This window comes from Kogia breviceps, chromosome 14, assembly GCF_026419965.1.
Source record: "Kogia breviceps isolate mKogBre1 chromosome 14, mKogBre1 haplotype 1, whole genome shotgun sequence".
Classification (NCBI taxonomy): Eukaryota; Metazoa; Chordata; class Mammalia; order Artiodactyla; family Physeteridae; genus Kogia; species Kogia breviceps.
In genome coordinates, this window is record NC_081323.1 from 68,383,048 (window position 1) to 68,403,189 (window position 20,142).

The 20,142-nt window shown below is 46.0% G+C and overlaps 1 protein-coding gene across 1 annotated transcript in view; it reads left to right on the top strand.

Moving 5' to 3' along the window:
• The window catches only part of IQCK (IQ motif containing K), a 159,352-nt gene extending 139,449 nt beyond the window's left edge, over positions 1-19,903 (top strand). Inside the window, exon 10 of the mRNA XM_067012684.1 lies at positions 19,819-19,903. Coding sequence (XP_066868785.1) covers positions 19,819-19,853 — 35 coding nt within the window. The 3' untranslated portion in view covers positions 19,854-19,903. The remainder of the gene's footprint in view (positions 1-19,818) is intronic.
• The last annotated feature ends 239 nt before the right edge of the window (positions 19,904-20,142 follow it).

Genomic DNA, 20,142 nt, shown 5'->3' on the forward strand with positions numbered 1-20,142 from the left:
GAGCTCTTCTAAGAGCTTTATATTCTTCAAAGTATTTAATCCTCCCAGAAACCCTCTATGCCAGATACTGTTGTTCATCCATGTTACAGATGGAGACACTGAGGCCCAGGGGGGTTAATTACCCGCCACAGTCATACAGTTGGCAGAACTAGGATGCAACCCAGGCCCTTCCTCTCAACCAGTGGCTAAACTAGTGTCATTTGCTGCAAGGTCAGATATCATAGACAAGCCTCATGTCCCTGCAGTGCTCTCCCAGTTTCCAGTCCTGGAGGGAACAGCTCTAGGAGGTGCCAGGAGCTATGTCAGCTCTCAAATGCTCAGTCCACTTCAAGCTAATGGCTTCCCTGGCTCTACTTCTCAACTGAAAAATGATGAGAGCACTGCCTGCGGCTTTTCTACTGACAAATGTCACGATGTGTAATTAGGTGTTTGTGGGGCTCGTTTTTTAGTGTCTGTAGCCCTGCTAGACTGTATCTCAGTGCTGTCCCAATAAGAACTTTCCATAATGATGGAAGTGTTCTCTATCTGCACCATCCGATATGGTAGTCACCAGTGATATGTGGCTATTGAACACTTTATGTGTGATTAGTATGACTGTGGAACTGAACTTTCAGTTTTATTTACTCATGTGACTAGAGGCTCTAAGCTCAATGAAAACAAGGAACCATGTCTGTTGTTCATCTTTGTATCCCGTGCCCAGTTCAACAGATATTTGTTGACTAAGCAAATAATTAAATTCCAGCCTTGCTTTCGCCTTTGAAGTATGTCTATTCTGTACCCAAACCTCTTTTCTCTGCCAAATAGATCATCTTCCAAATGAAGGTGCTGCTCAGGACTCTGGAATTGCTAAGTCCATTTCTGTGGATCATCTTGTTCTAACCATGGAAACTTCTGAGGTAGATATCGGTATCTTGCTGTGACAAAATTGAGTCTTGGACACTCATGCTCTTCTCATTCACTGCACTACCTCACAGGTGAAATTTCTGGAAACATCAGCTTAACTCCATGGAGAAGTGAATTTGAATGATGGGGATTCAGGCATCTGATAGGATAATTTCAGTACCCCTCTAATTGCCTCAGACAGGTGACTGCCTGAATGTAAGACCTTGATGGCATCACTAACATGATCCTTGGGTATCTGCTAAGTGCCAGGCTCTGTGCCCGATCCCGCTGTGGTTCACATATGGACATGAGGTGGATCCTGCTTCAGGGAGCTCCAGGCCAGCTGAGGAGGCAGACTGTTTCACTAGAGTGTGAGAGGTGGTTAGTCCAAGGCATGGGGGAGTCCTCCAATTAATGGAGCTCTGGGAGCCCTTGCTTGGGGCCTCAGCTTCCCCGGAGACTCCAGAACTTGACTTTCCCTCCAGAGTGGGAGTGAGAGACACTTCAGGCCAGTGTCATCTCTGGATGCATTTTTGGAGTGATCAGCCAGGAGTAAGCAAGTGTGGGACATATCATTGCTACCACTCTATGGGTTTGTGCCTGTGACAGACATCACTAATCGATCATCACACTCTTTCTTGCCTCAGTGTAACTTCTGCCTCCCAAAAGATTCAGTCACTCTTGCAAAGTGTTCCTCAGTTACTTCCAGAGTCCCCATCGGGGTGCCTCACAGGTGTCCACAAACCAGGGTGTCAACTGCCATCACCATGTAGCAGCCACGTGCTATTTCTTTCCCGAATTGGCTCCCACAGGTCCTTGTCTGTGGTCCACAAATTGCTTGGAATAGTCTCATCATGGCCCCTGTGGTTCCCTGTGAGGCCAACATGGGGGCATGCTCCAAATGTCCCCAAAGGTGTAGGTTAGGCAGTATTCAAGTAACAGAACAAAAGAATGGCCTAAACAATAGGGATTCTTGTTATCATACAACAGTAAGTTGGGATGTGAGTGATCTCACAGTTGGTTCATGGCTCAACAATGTCAACATGGGCCCAGACTCTTTCCAGCCTTCTGTTCTGCCATCCTCGGGTTGGCACCTCATGGTCACAAGACGGTTGCCACAGCACCATCAAGTCTTCACCTGATACTCTCAAAATGTAGGAAAGAGGTTCAGGGAAGAGAACTCTCCTTATGAGCCTCCTGTTAACCAGGAAGGAAATCATTCCTAGAACTACCCCTTTCCCCATCTCCTCTCAGATGTGGACTTCCCCTTACATTTCATTGGCCAGAAGTGGCCTAAGCTGGGTGGGAGGAAACATTAGAACTCCGAGTTTAAGAGCAGGACCTCTTGAGTCAGAAATACTGGGCACTGAATATCAAGACCACTGTGCAACCTTGGAAAAGTCACTTAGTATCTCTGTGTCTAGGCTGGTTTCTACATCTGTGCAGTGGAGGGTGATCATAACAGGCCCCACCCATCAGAGTTAAATGAGCAGTAACTGAGCTGATACCTGTCAAGGGCTTTGCATCATTGCCTGGATGGAGTTGGTGCCAAGTAGGGCTTCACAAATTGGGTGAAGACATGAAAATATGCCTGTTTTCTCTGCCCTCTTCCTCTCCTCAGCGTACCAGGTTTTTCCCAAAGTGTGTTCCAGGGAACCTCTCAGGGGGTCTGCCAGATGAAAACTGTTTTCATAATAGTACAAATGTCTTATTTGTCCTTTTCACTATCATTCTTTCATGAGTATACAGTGAAATTTTCTAGCATCTTCAAGACACTTGATATTGCAACAGGTTGCATGCATTGGCAGATGTGACATACAAGCTGTCTTCTATTAAGTCAGACATAACAGAGATTTTCAAAAATGTAAAATATCACTATGCTTTTCACTAGTGCTTTTTGTTTTGGAAAATCGAGGGGGTTTTTTGGTAAAAAGATTTTGCGTTAACAGGTGATGAGTTTATTATTATCAATTTTAGATGAATGAATAAATATTTTAAAAAATTGCTTAGCTTTAATTTAAAATATGGTAAATATTGGTAGGTATAACCCACCTAAATAAAACCTCTTTGAAGTCTTCTATCAATTTTAAGAGTGTAAACGGGTTCCGAGAACATGAAGTTTGAGAACCACTGATCAAGACACACATTTAGAATCCATCTCACCAAAAGAAAGCAAATAGTTATTTTTTTTAAAGCTGTTTTTAAAATTTTTATTTTTTGGCTGCATTGTGTGGCATGTGGGATCTTAGTCTCCCCACCAGGGATCAAACTTGCACCCTTCCCTTGGAAGCGTGGAATTTTAACCACTGGGCTGCCAGGGAAGTCCTGCAAATAGTTCTTTAGTATTTATGGAGTGCCAGGCACTGTTCTAAATTATATATATATATATATATATATATATATATAAAAACTCTTTTTCAATCCTGATAATCCTATGAGGTAAAATATATCCCCATTTAACATTTTTTTTTTTTTTTTTTTGTGGTACGTGGGCCTCTCACTGCTGTGGTCTCTCCCGTTGGGGAGCACAGGCTCCGGACGCACAGGCTCTGTGGCCATGGCTCACAGGCCCAGCCGCTTCGCGGCACATGGGATCCTTCCGGACCGGGGCACGAACCTGTGTCCCTTGCATCGGCAGGCGGACTCTCAACCACTGCGCCACCAGGGAAGCCCTCCCCATTTAACTTTATCAAAACGTTTTTCCAGCTTATTTGAGGTATAATTGGCAAATAAAAATTGTATTTGAGGGCTTCCCTGGTGGCGCAGTGGTTGAGAATCCGCCTGCCGATGCAGGAGACACGGGTTTGTGCCCTGGTCCGGGAGGATCCCACATGCCGCGGAGCGGCTGAGCCCGTGAGCCATGGCCGCTGGGCCTGCGCGTCTGGAGCCTGTGCTCCGCAACGGGAGAGGCCACAACAGTGAGAGGCCCGCATACCAAAAAAAAAAAAAAAAAAAAAAAAAAAAAAAAAAAAAATTGTATTTGAGGCATATGACGTGATTTGATATATGTATACATTATGAAATGTTACCACAATTAAGCAAATTAACACTCCATCACCTTACAAAGTTATTTCTTTTTTTAGAGGGGTGTAGTCAAATCACTTAAGATCTATTCTTTTAGCAAATTTCAAGTATGCAGTACAGTATTATTAACTATATCTCTATTCCCATTTTACAGAAGTGGAAGTTGAGGCACAGAAAACCAGCTTGTGTCCCCTGACAGCAGTCCATGGGCCAGGGCCTCATGTGCAGAACAGGACCCTCCGGAGCTCCTTCCTCCCAGGGAGCCTCGTCCAGCCCCTGCTGGGCTGAGGAATAGCCTCTCCCTCGCCCCTTCCCCCTCCCTTCTCCTCCTCCCTCTCTTCGCATTCCTCTTGAGGGTTTGGCCCAGCCAACTGTGAAGGATTGTACCTGACAGGCGAGGCTGAAGTGGGAGCTTCGAGGAGGGGATGGGAGCCTGGGGTGACTTGGGTTACATAACAGGGGACAGTTATGTAACGGGGGCAGGCAGGGATGAAAGTGAGTCAGGGCAGAGGAAGAAACCAGGAGCTGGGGGAGAAGAAAGAGGACAGAGCAGAGGAAATGTATCCATTGCCAGCTGGGCAGATGCCATGCAAGGGGGAAACCAGAACAGGCTCAGGGCGGGCCTTCCTCTGGAGTGTCCCATTCCCAGTGCTGGGAAGCACCCAGCTGGGACACCCAGCTTCCCCTCTCTGGGCCCTATTGGGTACAGACGATTACAAAACTCCTCCAATAACTTTTGACCAAACACCTTTACTGCTTAATTAACCAGAGCCAGTTTCTATTGCTTGCAAACAAAAACTTGAGTGATACAGAGCCCTTTCCTGTCCAAATACCAGAATCCATGGGAATCTGGAAACTTCTAGGCACTCACTATGCATGTCGAATGAGTACATGAACAATGGCTATTTATGCACTTTCTTGTAATCGTTTTACTGTCATATTTTTTCTACCTGAAGTTCACTTTGGGGGACAAGTAGCCCAGTGGATTATTCTCACCCTTCTATTCTCTGCCACCAACAGGAGAATGGTCCTGCTATGATAGTCATTTAGTCAGTTGACAAACATTACCAGGGTACCTCACTAGGGGCCAGGGATGCAAACAAGAACAGGATGTTAATGCTGTTGACTCAATATTTCCAGCTTGCTGCCTTCTGGATGTGTGGTAGGACTGCACATCAGTCGCTTTGTGGGAGGGTGGGTGACCACTCCTGGCCAGTGAGTTGTAGTGGGAGTGATTGGTGTCACTTCCAGGAGAAAGATTCCATGGTTGTCAAGAAGCCCTCCTGTGCTTTCTTCCCTGTGGCACTGTGCAAAATGGTGGCTTCATTGCCAGCCTTGGGACCTTCTGGGTCTCTGAGTGCCTGGGTGACCACGATGAGCAGAGACCCACGAGGTACATATGCATGAAGCAGAAAGAAACTTCACTCTTTTATGCAACTAAGTGTCGAGGCGTGTGTGTTTCTGCAAACACAGCCCGCCCTCACCTGACTGATTAAATGTGCTGGTCTTCTAGGGGTTTACAGTCTGGTAGGGAAGGTGGACACATATGCTGAATCTCTGTCTGTCCCCCCAGATCCACTCTCTGCCCCTCTTTTGCCCCAGGAAGCTGGGCTTTGTAGATTACCTCAATGGACTCACAGCCATCCGGCTTCTGGTTGGGTTTGGCCGAGGGAGAGCCCTGGCAGGAGATTGGAGAGAGGAAGGCAACAGAGGCCAGGGTGTTTATTCCTGTGCTTTGGGGTGGAGATGGCCTTCAACTGAAAGTCACTCTTCTTTGTGAGGCAGCCATTTCCATGCAAATCTCTTTCCTTTGGATTCTGGTAACCACTCCTTCCCTGTGACCACTAACCCCAGGTGACACACTATCCTACTTGGCTCCCCTGCACCTACGCCTTTGTCACTAGCCCTTTTGTAAACAAACACTTGTAGTGGATTAAAGACCTCGAGGGCATTATACTCAGTGAGGTAAGTCAGAGGGAGAAAGACAAATACTGCGTGATGTAACATATGTGGAATCTAGAAAAGCCAAATTCAGAAAAGCAGAGTCAAATGGTGGTTACCAGGGGATGGTGGTTGGGCAGGATAGAACAGATGCAGTTTAAGGGTACAAACTTGTAGTGAGTCCTAGGGATTAATGCACAGGATAATGACTCTGTAGACAACAATATTGTCTTATCATCATCAAACTTGCTAAGAGACTAGAACTTATTCTAACCACTAAACGGAAATGACAATTATGTGACGTGATAGAGGTGCTAATTATCCTTACAATGGTCATCATATTACTAAATATAAATATATCAAACTAATAGCTTGTGCACTTTAAATGTACATAATGTTATATGTCAAATGTATTTCAATGAAAAAAAAAAGGTAAGCTGCAAATTCCAGCTATTCCTCCTATCAAGACGTGGAGTCTGTTTCCCTTCCCCCTGAATCAGGGCTGGCCTTGTGAGTCTCTTTGCTCAGTGGAATATGATAGAAGTGATGCTGTGTATCATCTAAGACTGGACCTGTAGAGACCTGAAGCTTCTGCTTCCACATGCTTGGGACCCTCTCTGTTAGAACCTAGCTGCCAGGCTGTGAGAACACCAAGTTGCATGGAGAGGCCACAGCTTGGAGAGCTTCAGTGCTCTGGTCAACAGCCCCAGCTGAGCTTGCAGCCACCAGCCATGTGAGTGAGCCACCTGGACATCCAGCCCAGCTGAGCCTTCAGATGACTGCAGTTCCAGGTGACAACATGTCGAGCGGAAGAATTGCCAGCTGAGCCTGGTCAACCCCTAGAATTAAAAGAGATAATAAAACTGTGTTGTTATGTAGAGTCACTAAGTTTTGGGATTCTTTGTTACCTGGCAATATTAACCCAAGCAATATTTTCTACATTGTCCTGTTTTGGGAGGATCATCTCTTCTGTTCGGAGTGACTCATACAATCATGAATAGACAGTTATAGATGCAGTACTTGCTCTGAGAGCTGGCACGGGGCCCAGGAGTTCAGAGGAAGGTTCCTGACTCTGACTTGGGGGGTCAGAGGCAATGACACCTAAGTTGACCCCTGGAGGCTGACTCTCAGCTAACTGGGTGAAAGATCAGGAAAATGGGGCTCTCAGTGTAGGAAACCTCATGAGCAAAGGCCTAGGTAGCTTTTGAAGAGCTGAAAGAAGTCCAAGGTAGCTGGAGCACAGGGAACAGGATGGTAGGGGCCCTAGAGGAGGGTGGAAGGGTGGAAAGGTAAGGGGTGTAGGTCTGTCCTGAGGGCAGTGGGGCCAACCAAAAAGTTTAAGCAGGGGTACAAGATCTGAGGCAAATTCTGCAATTTTTCCTCTGGCTGCTAGGAGGGAGATTGTCTTGGTCCATTCTGGCTGCAGTAACAAAATACAATAGACTGGCAGCTTATAAAAAACAGACATTTATTTCTCACAGTTCTAGAGGCTGGAAGTCCAAGATCAGGGTGCCAGAATCGTCAGGTTCTTGTAAAAACTCTCCTCCTAGATTGTAGTTGGCTGCCTTCTCACTGTGTCCTCACATGGTGCAGAGAGAGCTCTGGTGCCTCTTCCTCTTCTTACAAGGGCACTAATCCCATCATGGGGTCCCCACCCTCATGACCTCATCTGAACCTAATTGCCTCCCAAATACCCCATCTCCTAATACCATCATATTGTGGGTTAGGGCTTCAATGTATGAATTTAGGAGGATCACAAACATTCAGTCATGATGGAGACAGATTGGGGAGAGACCCATCTGCAGTTACAGAGAGAATGGGGAGCTGATGTCTGGATTTCAGTAAATCTCACCTGGTGAAATAGTCGAACTTGGCTGACAGGGAAGACCAGTGTGGCCACACAGGGATGAGGAGGTCCTGGGAGGTCCAAGGCCCCCCCAACCCCTTCACTTCCTTATTTTACTTTAATACAGCTTATGGTAAAACAGCTTCTCTCACTACAAAACTAACATATGCATATTGCAGAAAAACCAGCAAATACTATAAATCCTAAATATCATGGCACATGGTTGAATGTTATTTGAAAAAACTTAAATGACTGTATCATATTTCATTGTCACCCCAGATAGATAATTAACCTGACAACATTTTCTCTTTTTTTCTAGTCTTATTGAGATATAATTGACATAGTGTAAGTTTAAGGTATACAACATGATAATTTGATACATGTATATATTGTGAAATGATTACCTCAATAAAGTTAGTTAACACCTCCATTATCTCACATAATTACCATTTTTGTGTGGTGGTGTTGGTGGTGGAGAGATCATTTAAGATCTGCTCTCATAGCAACTTTCAAGTAAACAATAAAGTATTACTAACTATAGTCACCATGCTGTCCATTACATCCCCAGAACTTATTCATCTTATAACTGGAAAGTTGTACCCTTTGACCAATATTTCCCCATTCCCTCCCACACTCCCACTCCCACCCCAGCCCCTGGCAACCACTATCCTACTTGCTGTTTCTGTTAATTTGGCTTTAAAAAGATTTTACATATAAGTGAAATCATATAGTTTGTCTTTCTGTGTCTGGCTTGTTTCACTTAACGTAATACCCTCCAGTTTCATTTATGTTGTCACGAATGGCATGACTTCCTTCCTTTCTATGTTTGAATTCTATCTATCTATCTACCTATCTATCTATCACATTTTCTTTATCCATTCATCTGTCAGTAGACACAGATTGTTTCCATGTCTTTGGATATATACCCAGAAGTGGGATTGCTGGTTCATATTTAATATTTGAGGAGCCTCCTTTCATTTTTCTATAATGATTGTACCAATTTATATTCCCACCAACAAGGCACAAGGATCGTCCTTTCTCCACATTTTCACCAATGCTTGTTATTTCTTGACAACGTTTTCTTAAAACAAGTTTTACACATGGAATTTTATAAAAACTAGTTTATAAGCATGGCTTTTAGACCCGGATCCATGATTATGTAAATATTTCTTATCATTGTGCAGTTGGATTATTTCTAGATTTCCCCTGCTTATCAACAGTTCTGCAGGAAAGGTACTTATTTGCATTTTTCAAAAAGTTATTTCTTGAAGCTTGATTTTTTTTTTTTTTGTATTAAAAAAATTTTTTTTTTTTTTGCGGTACGCGGGCCTCTCACTGCTGTGGCCTCTCCCGTTGCGGAGCACAGGCTCCGGACGCACAGGCTCAGCGGCCATGGCTCACGGGCCCAGCCGCTCTGCGGCATGTGGGATCTTCCCGGACCGGGACACGAACCCATGTCCCCTGCATCGGCAGGCGGACTCTCAACCACTGTGCCACCAGGGAAGCCCAAAGCTTGATTTTTAAAAGCAGATTCTCTATATTGAAGTGGATGAAGACTTGTAAGACCCAGAAAATTTGTAACAACATACATACACTCTAAAATAGTTAAGGTTATTTTAAAAATTTATTTCTTGGTGGATAATATGTTCAAGCAGTTAAAAAACAGCAATGTAGGGCTTCCCTGGTGACGCAGTGGTTAAGAATCCGCCTGCCAATGCAGGGGACACGGGTTTGATCCCTGGTCTGGGAAGATCCCTCATGTCGCGGAGCAACTAAGCCTGTGCGCCACAACTACTGAGCCTGTGTTCTAGAGCCCGCGAGCCACAACTACTGAGCCCGTGTGCCACAACTACTGAAGCCAGTGCGCCTAGAGCCCGTGCTCCACAAGAGAAGCCACAGCAATGAGAAGCCCACGCACCACAATGAAGAGTAACCCCCACTTGCCACAACTAGAGAAAGGCCGTGCAACAAAAAAGATCCAACGCAGCCAAAAATAAATAAATTAATTTTTAAAAACCCACAAAAACACAGCAATGTAAAGAGATACCCAGTGTAAACCCCCATCCTTTGGGGGGGGGGGCAGAGAGCTTTCCAGGGGCTCAGTGAGAGGAAAACGGCATCCTCCTGGGACACTTGACTCTGTGCTGGTGACCATGGTTGGCAGGTGCCCTACAGCCTCCATCTCAGCCCCTCTCTCCCCTCAGCCTGTCTGCTGCAGCTCTGTCCTTTCTGCAGCCATGCACCCAGGTAACCTCCCTCACAGGTAACCACTGCTCTTCCTTTCTTCTACAGGATTCCAGAAGTTTTTATTTTGACAAATTCAAGTTCAAGCTGTGATATTGTGATTTATAATAAGAAATATATATCTGGTCTTCATCTCTGTTCCTGGAACAGAGCTCCTAAAACCCTTGGAATTTCCTGTGATGAGAGCAGAAAGGAGTCTTCTGTTATGTTAATGAGGTGACTTTGGAAGCACCTATGGCTGGGAGCTGGTTGAATGGGGAACCAACCATGTGATTAGAGGGTGGGAACTTTCAGTCTTCAGAGAGGGGAGGGGCTGGAAGTTGAATCAGTCACCAGTGGCCAATGATTGAATCGATCATGCCTCTATACTGAAGCCTACATAAAAACCCAAAAAGGATGGGTTTCAGAGAGCTTCGGGGTTGGTGATCACATGGAGATTTGAAGGGAGTGGTGTGCTTGGAGAGGGCAAGGAATCTCCACACCCTTTCTCCATACATTGCCTGATGTATCTCTTCCACCTGGCTGTTCCTGAGTTATATTCTTTTGTAATAAACCTTTGACCTAGTAAGCAAAATGTTTCTCTGAGTTCTGTGAGATACTCTAGCAAATTAATCAAACATGAAGAAGCTCCAATGTATAACTGATCAGTCAGAAGCACAGGAGACAAACTGGATATACCATTGGTATCTTGCGGTGGGGTGGGGGTGGAAGGGGGGGTCTTGTAGGACTGAGTCCACAACCTGTGGGACCTGGTGCTACCTCCAGGTAGAGAGTGTCAGAATTGAGTTGAATTGTAGGACACACAGCTGGTGTCAAAGAATTGCTTGGTGGTGTGGGAAAAACACATTGTAATTGGGTGCAGAATCATTACAAGCAGATATGAATATGGACTCTCACTCTTTTCACCTACTATATCCCTTCTGCATGATTGCAAGAGATTAGAACTTCTCTCATGTATTGGGATGGTCTTCCATGAAACTGGAGTCTGAGTTGTGTCCTGGGCTCCGTGTCAGCATCTGCCCACCCCCTTCCTGAAGGGAAGAGGCTGGAAGGGAGACTCAGCTTCCAGCAGGGCTTCGCAGTCTCTGTTCTCTCTTATTCACACTCCATCTCCTTGCCCTTGGCCGTGTCCCCTGCTGACCTCAGGGGTTTACTTGGGACTGACCGAGATCTTCATCTTCAAGGTCACCATCCCCTGCTCAGGCTGTGGCTGCTGCACTTGACCCCCACGTGCCATGGACTGAGTGTTTGTGTCGCCCTAGATTCATATGTTGACATCCTAACCCCCAATGTGATGGCATTAGGAAGTGGCACCTTTGGGAAGAGATTAAGTCACGAGAGTGGAGTCCTCAGGGATGGGATTAGTGTCCTTATAAAATGGGTCCCAGAGAGCCTCCTCTTTCTGCTATGTGAGGATACAATGAGAAATTGGCTGTCTGTAACCTAGAAGATGCCCTCACTAGAACCCGACCCTGCTGGCACCCTGATCTTGGACTTCCAGCTTCCAGAACTGTGAGAAATAAATTTCTGTTGGTGAAGAGCCAGTCTGTGGTACTTTGTTATGGCAGCTGAACTGACCAAGACGTTATCAGAAGCTGGCACAAGGTGCCCAGGTGAAGTCATGTGGATGCTAAGCATCCTTGCCCCAGCCCCTTGGTGGGAAGGCAGCCCTGCCTCTCCCACTAATCCGAGAGGTGCTTCCTGCTGCCTGGACAGCGGCTCCTTTATTTGCCTGCTCATTTCTCACCACGAGGAGCTCAAAGGGACTCGATGGCGGCTGTAGCTTGAAAATTAATGGGACCTTTGCTGTCCCCTGGTGGAGATGTCCTCTCTGGGAGCCGAGACCCCACCATCCCGCAGAGCCCAGAGTTGGAGCTGAGCGGCAGTGGCTGCCCTGCCCCCCAGGGTCGTCATGACTGTTGTCCAGTTTCACTTTCAAGTTCTCACTCAAGAGGGACCTCAGCAAGGCTCCCTTTTCTCCTTCTTCCCAATGGCATTTCCTGAGACGCCCGCTAGGGGGAGACATCTCTTTGTCCTGTTAGAAGTGTCTCAGGGCAGATAGCTCATGTTTTGATTCTGACAGTGTCTCTGGTGTGCCCCATGCTCTGGGCTTTGCTATAAATGAGTAGGTGGGGTTGAGCGAGAGAAGTCAGACTGCATGACAGTGGGCGCCACCGATACCACCATCCACTACAGTCACCTTCCTCTCTCTTGCGGTGATGTCGTGTCACACAGCGCTGGGTTTGAATCCTGCCTATGCCACATGCTAGTTACCATGGGCTGAATTGTCCTCCCACACTGCTAAATTCACATGTTGAAGTCCTAAGCCCCAGGACTGCAGAATGTGACCTCTTAGAAGATAGGATCTTTACAGAGGTAATCAAGTTGAAGTGAGGTCATTTAGGGTGAGCCCTAATCCAATCTGACAGATGTCCTCATAAAAGGGGGAAATTGGACACAGACATGCAAGAGGGAAGAGAATGTGAAGAGACGCAGGGAGAAGATGGCATCCACAAGCCAAGGAGAGAGGCCTGGGACACATCCTTTCCTCACAGCCCTCAGGAGGAACCAAGCCTGCTGACACCTTGATCTTGGACTTGCAGCCTCTAGAACTGTGAGACGATGAACTTCTGTTGTTTAAACCACCCAGTTTATGGTACTTTGTTATGGCAGCCCTAGGAAGCTAGTACATAGCTCTGTGGCCTTGGACAAGTTACAGAACTTCTCTGTACCTCAGTTTTCTCCTCAGTAAAATAGGGGTAGTAATAATACCTGTAAGTATGATTACCTATGAGACTTGTTGATACAACAAACAATTAACAAGCACTTCTTACTTGCCAAGCTCAGTGCACGGCATTGGAGAGGCAGCAGCGAAGAAGGCAGGTGAGGTTCCTAATCTCCTGGAGCTTAGACAGACAGAAGGTAAGCGAGTAAATAAAATAGTTGAGATGACTTCAGATAGTGATAAGTGCTATGAAGAAAGGAAAATAAAATAATGTGATGGAATAATCACATTGGAATAACGGGCATGGGTGGGAGGCCCCTTTGGATCAGGTGGTAAGAGTGGGCCTCTGTGAGCAGAGACCTGCAGCACGAGAAGGTGCCTGGGTGGAAGGTGAGAGGGAAGAGAGCAGTTCACACAGTGGAAACAGCAGGTGCAAAGGGCCTGAGGTGGGAATGACCTTCTGTGTTTGAGGAACAGAAAGAAGGAAAGAGTGGCTAGAGCACAGTTAGCAAGCTGCAGTGTTGGGCCATGAGGTCGGGTGAAGTGGCCAAGGTCAGATCGGTAGATCCTTGTAGTCAGAAGTTTGGGTTTTATTCTGAGTGACAGGAAGATATGGCAGGTTGACAGCAGGCACAGGCATATGATCTGTTCCGTGTATTGAGGAAATCTTTCCTCTGCTGGGCAGAGAATGGCCAGGGGGCCATGGGAAATGTCAGAAGGCCTCCATCTGACCCAAACTGCTGGCTGCTCTTGACCATCTTTCTCCCTTCACTACTGTGGTCAGCAAAACAATGTCCCCCGCCTCCACGGATGCCAGCGTCCTAATCTCTAGAACCTGTGAATGTTACCTTACACGGCAAAGGGACTTTGCAGACGTGATTAAGTTGAGGATCTTGCGATGGGAGATGATCCTGTGTTATCCAGGTGGGCGGCATGGACTCACAAGGGTCCTTGTAAGGGAAAGAGGGAGACAGGAGGGTCAGAGTCAGAGAAAGAGATGTAATGATGGAAGCAGAGGACGGAGTGTGGAGGCTGCTGACTGGAAGGGGCCATGAGCCAAGGAATGCGGATGGCTTCTAGAAGCTGGAAAAGTCAAGGCAATAGATTGTCCCCTACGGTTTCCACAAGGAACCAGCTCTATCAACACGTTTACTTTTAGCCTAAGAAAACCTATTTCAGACTCTTGACTTCCAGAAATGTGAAATGATAAATAAATGTGGTTTTAAGTCATAAATTTGTGATAAGTTGTTACAGCAGCAGTAAGAAACGAACACACACATTTCCTTGGAGGAGTCTAGAGCTGGTGGAAAACCTTTCCTTCACCACCAGGTCTGGCTTTCTCACCAGTGTACCTCTGATACTCCATGATGGGCCAGAATCGTCCACCAAACCCAAGAGAAGCAGGAGAAAGAGAGGTGGGTGCAGAGTGAGCCATACCAATTGGGGAACCTGCCACCCTAGGAGCCTCCTCTGCTGGAGACCACCTGCTGCAGCAAGAGCTGCTCACGCTCCCGGGCTGAGACTGTGGAGCCCCGGCTGACGCCCGCACTCATTGGCTATGTGCACATTTGTAATCAGCATGAGGCAAAGGCCTTTTATTTTTATTATAAATTTATTTATTTTATGTTTATTTTTGGCTGCGTTGGGTCTTCGTGGCTGCATGAAGGCTTTTCTCTAGTTGCGGCAAGCGGGGGCTACTCTTCGATGCGGTGCATGGGCTTCTCCCTGCGGTGGCTTCTCTTGTTGCGGAGCACGGGCTCCAGGCGCGCGGGCTTCAGTAGTTGTGGTGCGCGGGTTCAGCAGTTGTGGTGTGCGGGCTTAGTTGCTCTGCGGCATGTGGGATCTTCCCGGACCAGGGCTCGAACCCGTGTTCCCTGCATCGGCAGGTGGATTCTTAGCCAGTGCACCACCAGGGAAGTCCCTAGCCTTTAGTTTTAGAAGAAAACATTCCAGAGAAAAATACATATAAAGAATCCGTGCTGACTGGGGCTGTGGTGAACAGGATATGCGTGTAATTCAACCACAGACATCTGCTTCGCCCCTTCCAGTGTGTTAAACAGGAACCTGTTTTAGTTTCTTGTGGCTGCTGCAACAACAAAGTGTGACAAACTAGGTGGCTTAACACAGCAGGCATTTATTCTCTCACAGTTCCGGAGGTGAGCAATCCAAAATCGAGGTGTAGGTGGGGCCATGCTCCCGCTGAAGGGAAGAGTCTGTCCATGCCTCTTCCAGCTTCTGGCGGCCCCAGGTGTTCCTTGTCTGGAGGCAGCATCCCTCCCATCTCTGCCTCCGTCTTTGAACAGCCTTCTTCCCCATGTGCCATTGGATTTAGGGCTCGCCCTAATCCAGGATGACCCTGAGCTAATTACATCCACAAAGACGGTATCTCCAAATAAGATCAAATTCTGAGCTTCTGAGTGGACGTGAATTTTTTTTTTTTTTTTTTTTTTTTGCTGTACGAGGGCCTCTCACTGCTGTGGCCTCTCCCGTTGAGGAGCACAGGCTCCGGACGCGCAGGCTCAGCGGCCATGGCTCACGGGCCCAGCCGCTCCGCGGCATGTGGGATCTTCCCGGACCGGGGCACAAACCCGCGTCCCCTGCATCGGCAGGCGGACTCTCAACCACTGCGCCACCAGGGAAGCCCCGGACGTGAATTTTTGAGGGACGTATTCAATTTACCACAGAACCCACTGAATAGGAACTCGTTTGATCTTCACGGTGATCCTATGATGCAGATAAAGAAGGAATTGTTTTTATCCTTATTTTACAATCGAGCACACTGAGGGTCAGAGAGCCTTAGCCACTGAACCCATTCATTCATTGATTCCTTGATTCAACTGAAAATAAATGTGACATGGGCCAGGTACTATCCTAGATGCTGGGGACACAGCAGCCAGCAAGACAGACAAAACTTCCTGTCCTGTTAGAACGAACTTTCTAGTTGGGGAGACACAATTGGCAAGACCTGTGATCTAAGGCACTAAAGCACATAACCCCTTAGATGGGATGAGAGCTACACGGAAATATAGAGCACAGGGCTGTGGGGCATGCTGACATTGCCATTCTAAATAGGGCGGTGAGAGACGACACCTGTGAGCTGAAGCTTGGAGGGGGGAGAGAGGGAGTGTGTCGTATTTTGGGAAGAGCATTCTCGGCAGGGAAACACCCTTTGCACTTCCCAGTGTGCCATATTGCCCTCTCTCTCCTCCTGCCTTTGTTGCATTTTGCCACCCCTAAGGGCCAACGGTGCTTTCCTCTTCACCTTTTGAATCGCAGCCCTTCAGCAGATGGCGGACTTCTTGCAAGCCCCTGGAGGTGGCCTGCAGTGGAGCCTAGTGACCACAGGGTGGCAGTGCTTCCCGCAGATATGGCTCCTCACCGTCGAGGTGTAAGTGGTTAATGCAGGTCTGTTTCTCTTTGTCCTTGAAAGGACAGCAACTTTGGGCTCCGAAGAGCAGGCTTCTTTGTGTTTTATGACTCTTTGTGTCTCCACCTTCTGAAGGTGAGGGTGAGGAATGGGGTGTCAGGGTGTGAGAGGAGAGTGGGACTGTCCCTGGGGACTGTTGAGATGACCACAGATGTAGGGTTTGGGGTGAGATGAGGAATTTGGGGCTTAAAGAAGGGAAGTCAGTGACCCAAGTTCACACAACTTATTGGTGCCGGAAGTGCATCTTTGGATCCCTGGACCAGTTGTCCACTGTGTCACTCCCCCTGCTTCCCCAGGCCTGGGGTGCAGAATTGGGTCAGTGCTGAGGGGTAGCAGGTAGAGAGGGGAGACGAGTGGAATGAGCACTGGATGGAGAATCCAGAGATGTGAGCTTCACACCCAGCTCATGAGATGTGACAGTCAGAAAGGTGGTCCATCTCTGCTGCTGGGATAGACCGTAGGACTCTGCTTTCTTATCTGCAGAATGGGTATAAAAAATTGGGTGGTACCTGTGTGTAGAGACCAAATGTGGGGTGAGACCTTTATTCTGCCCCATCAATACCTGTGGTGGGAGAACTTTTAAAATGACTCCAACTTTAGGGAATCAGGTACACCTGGCTTCAGAGCCCACCTGGGAGGTGTACAACCTTAACCTCTCTGAGCCTCAGTTCCCTCCTCTGTAAAATGGGTCTAATAATATCAGGAATTAAACGAGATAATCCAGGTAAAGAGCCCAACCCAGTCCTTGACATTATAAATGTTCACTCCATATTAATACTGGGGTGGGGTGGGGAGGGGAGGGGAGATAAGATCAGAATGGAGGTGGGGGTGCTCAGAAATATAGTCAGGTTAAAAGCTTGAGAACACCTTGTCACTTCCCTGCGTGGCAAGGGAAGGCTGAGACTCCAGGCTTTAGACTCGAAGTAAAGGTAAAATAATAGCCACAGCAGCTACTGTTTCTTAAGTACACCCGTAATTTCATTTGTTTCTTACAATCATGCAAGAGGTGGGGGCACTATTGTTAAACCCATTTTACAGCAGTGGCGACTGAGGCTCAGAGAGGTTAGTAACTTGCCTGAGGTCACACACCCCATAGATAGCAGAGCCTGGACTTTTGGCTGCCAAGCCACTGGGCTCAGCCACAGGGCTATAACGTCTCTCAGCCCTAATATTCCGTTACCCTAATCTGTACTCTTGAAATGATAAAATCTACAGGGACCCATTTTGTGATGCAGATTTCAACCCTCAGGATAGTCTCCACTTCTTCTAAAAAAGCAAAATAAGAATTATAGCCTAGCTCCAGGAGAGGAGTGAGCCAACTTCTAAAAAAACAATTACCCTTTAAAAATATTATATATTTTCACCTTTTTCTTATGATGCTTTTCACAATCGTATACAGTATGTTATGTGTAGTATATCCATTGCCTAGCTTCAGCGGCTATCAACATTTGCCATCTTGTTTCATCTGTCCCCACAGCCAAAATTCAAATTTTTTTCTCAAGAGGGATTTCTCAAGATTTATCTTAAAAGAAAATCTTGTCAATCCCATCCCATTCCCCCCCTCACTTTATCGTGATATAATTGACATACAACATTGTGTAAGTATAGGGTGTATAATGTAATGATTTGATATATGTATATATTGAAAAATTATTACCACAATAAGGTTAGTTAACACATCCATCACTTCACATATTTACAGGGTTTTTTTTTGTGTGTGTGTGGTGAGAACTTTAAAAATCTACTTTCTTGGCAACTTTCAAATGTACAATACAGGATTGTATAGTCACAATGCTATATGTTACAGCCCCAGAACTTATTCATCTTATAACTGGAAGTCATTTTTGTTTGTTTGTTTTTGCTGGGAGTATTTAAAGTAAAATCTGAGGCATCATATCATTTTATGGCCTGGATCTTTTATATTTGTTTTATTCACCCATGCTGGCCTGTTGGGTCTACCTCTATTAGTAAAGATGTGTCCCATTGCAAGTCAGAGAATATTCAAATAATAGAGCTTAAACAATAAAGGCATTTGATTTGTGTGATGGGAAGTCTGGAAGCAGGCAGTTAGAGGGTTGGGGAATTGACTCAATGATTGTTAGACACTAAGGTGATATCTCTGTGAAGTTTCAGTCTTTACCTCATGGCCCCAAGATGGCTGCCAAAGTTCCAAGCATCATGTCCTCACACAATAGGATTCAAAACCCAAAGGGTGGGAGGAAGGGACCAAGAGGGCTGTTTCCTTGTTGGAATCTGTAGCTTTCCACAGGTATGGTACTGATCCCACGGGGTGTTTTGGAAACTGCATAGAGACATTGATGTTGTCACAACGACCAGAGGATGCCAGAGGCATTTAGAGTGCAGGAGCCAGAGATGTTACATATCCTGCAATGCATGGGGCAGTCCCCCTAGTGAAAAGTGTTCCTTCTAGACATTCATTATAATCATCTGAACTTAGAACCTAATTCCACTTTGCATACAAACACAACATGCTTTGAGGGTTTTAATGTTGACCAACTTTTCCAGGGATGCAGCTACAGACTGTAACAAAGAAAGACTGTACTTTGTTTTGCTGAGAACGTTAACAAGAGTTGCTCCCTCTCTCTTTCAGGAGCTCACATCACTGGTGGCAACCAGCTCGGTGGTGTTTGAGGGGCTCCCCACAGGCCCGTGCCTGCTGGTGTTTGTGGCTGTTTCTTTTATGGTGATTTTGAGTCATGCTATCAAGCATGTGACTGCTTCATCCTGATGTTGTCCAGGTGGTGGTGTCTGGGCATTTATATATTGAAATGCCTATTCTTTTTATTATAGATATCCTTTAATTTTTTCTTTATATTACAACCAGGTCATTATTCTGATGTAACAAAAAAATTATGTGTGTAGGTATCCTTGAATTTCCCTTTGGGGGAGTAATGCGGGGATTACAAATATCTCTATTATCAAAAAGGAGCTATTGGGTCTGAAAGGTTGTGACCCCTTAGCTTGGAAGTTTCTCCTGGAGATGGGCCACCTTCCCTGAGCGCTTGGCCATCCCATCCTGCACAAGACTGGGCAGCTGTTGGCAAGGAAGAAGGGGGCAGCTTTTGGGTAGGAGACTGTTGTCTGTCCCCCACTGATTGTGGGTTCCAGGGTCTCAGCAAATATTCTGGGCCCCAGAGTGACTCAGAAAGAGCAAAGCTTCTGACAGTTGAGTATGAGTGGCAGCTGAGCAGGGAGGTGTGCGTGTGTGCAGGGCAGGGGCGGGAGCTGATATTCAGGGAGTGTTATGGGTGGGCATATGTGTAGGTGTATGTGGTATATATGTATGTGTGCCATGTATGTGTATATGTGGCACGTGTATGCATGTGTGGTATGTATATGTGTATGTGGTATATATAGGTATATGTAAGTGTGTATGGAGTATGTATATGTGTATGTGGTCTGTGCCTGTATACGTGGTATGCATATGCATGTGTTGTGTGTATATTTATATGTGACATGTATAGACATGTGTGGCATGGATATGTATATGTGATAGGATTATGCATATATGGTATATATATATGTTGTATGCATATGCACGTGTGCTATGTAAATATATGTGTGGCATGTATATATATCTTTTTTATTTTATTATTTATTTAAAAAATTTTTAATATTGAAGTATTGTTGATTTACAATGTTGTATTAGTTTCAGGTGTACAGCAAAATGATTCAGTTATACATATACTCATATCTGTTCTTTTTCAGGTTCTTTTCCCATGTGGGTTATTACAGCATATTGAGTCGAGTTCCCTGTGCTCTACAGTAGGTCCTTGTTGATTATCTATTTTATATATATATTAGTGTGTATATGTTAAACCCAAACTCCTAATTTATTGCTCCCCCTCACCTTTCCCCTTTGGTAATTGTAAGTTTGTTTTCTATGTCTGTGAGTCTATTTCTGTTTTGTAAATAAGTTCATTTGTATCATTTTTTAAGATTCCACATATAAGTGATATCATATGATATTTGTCTTTCTCTGGCTTACTTCATCTAGTAGATAATCTCTAGGTCCATCCATGTTGCTGCAAA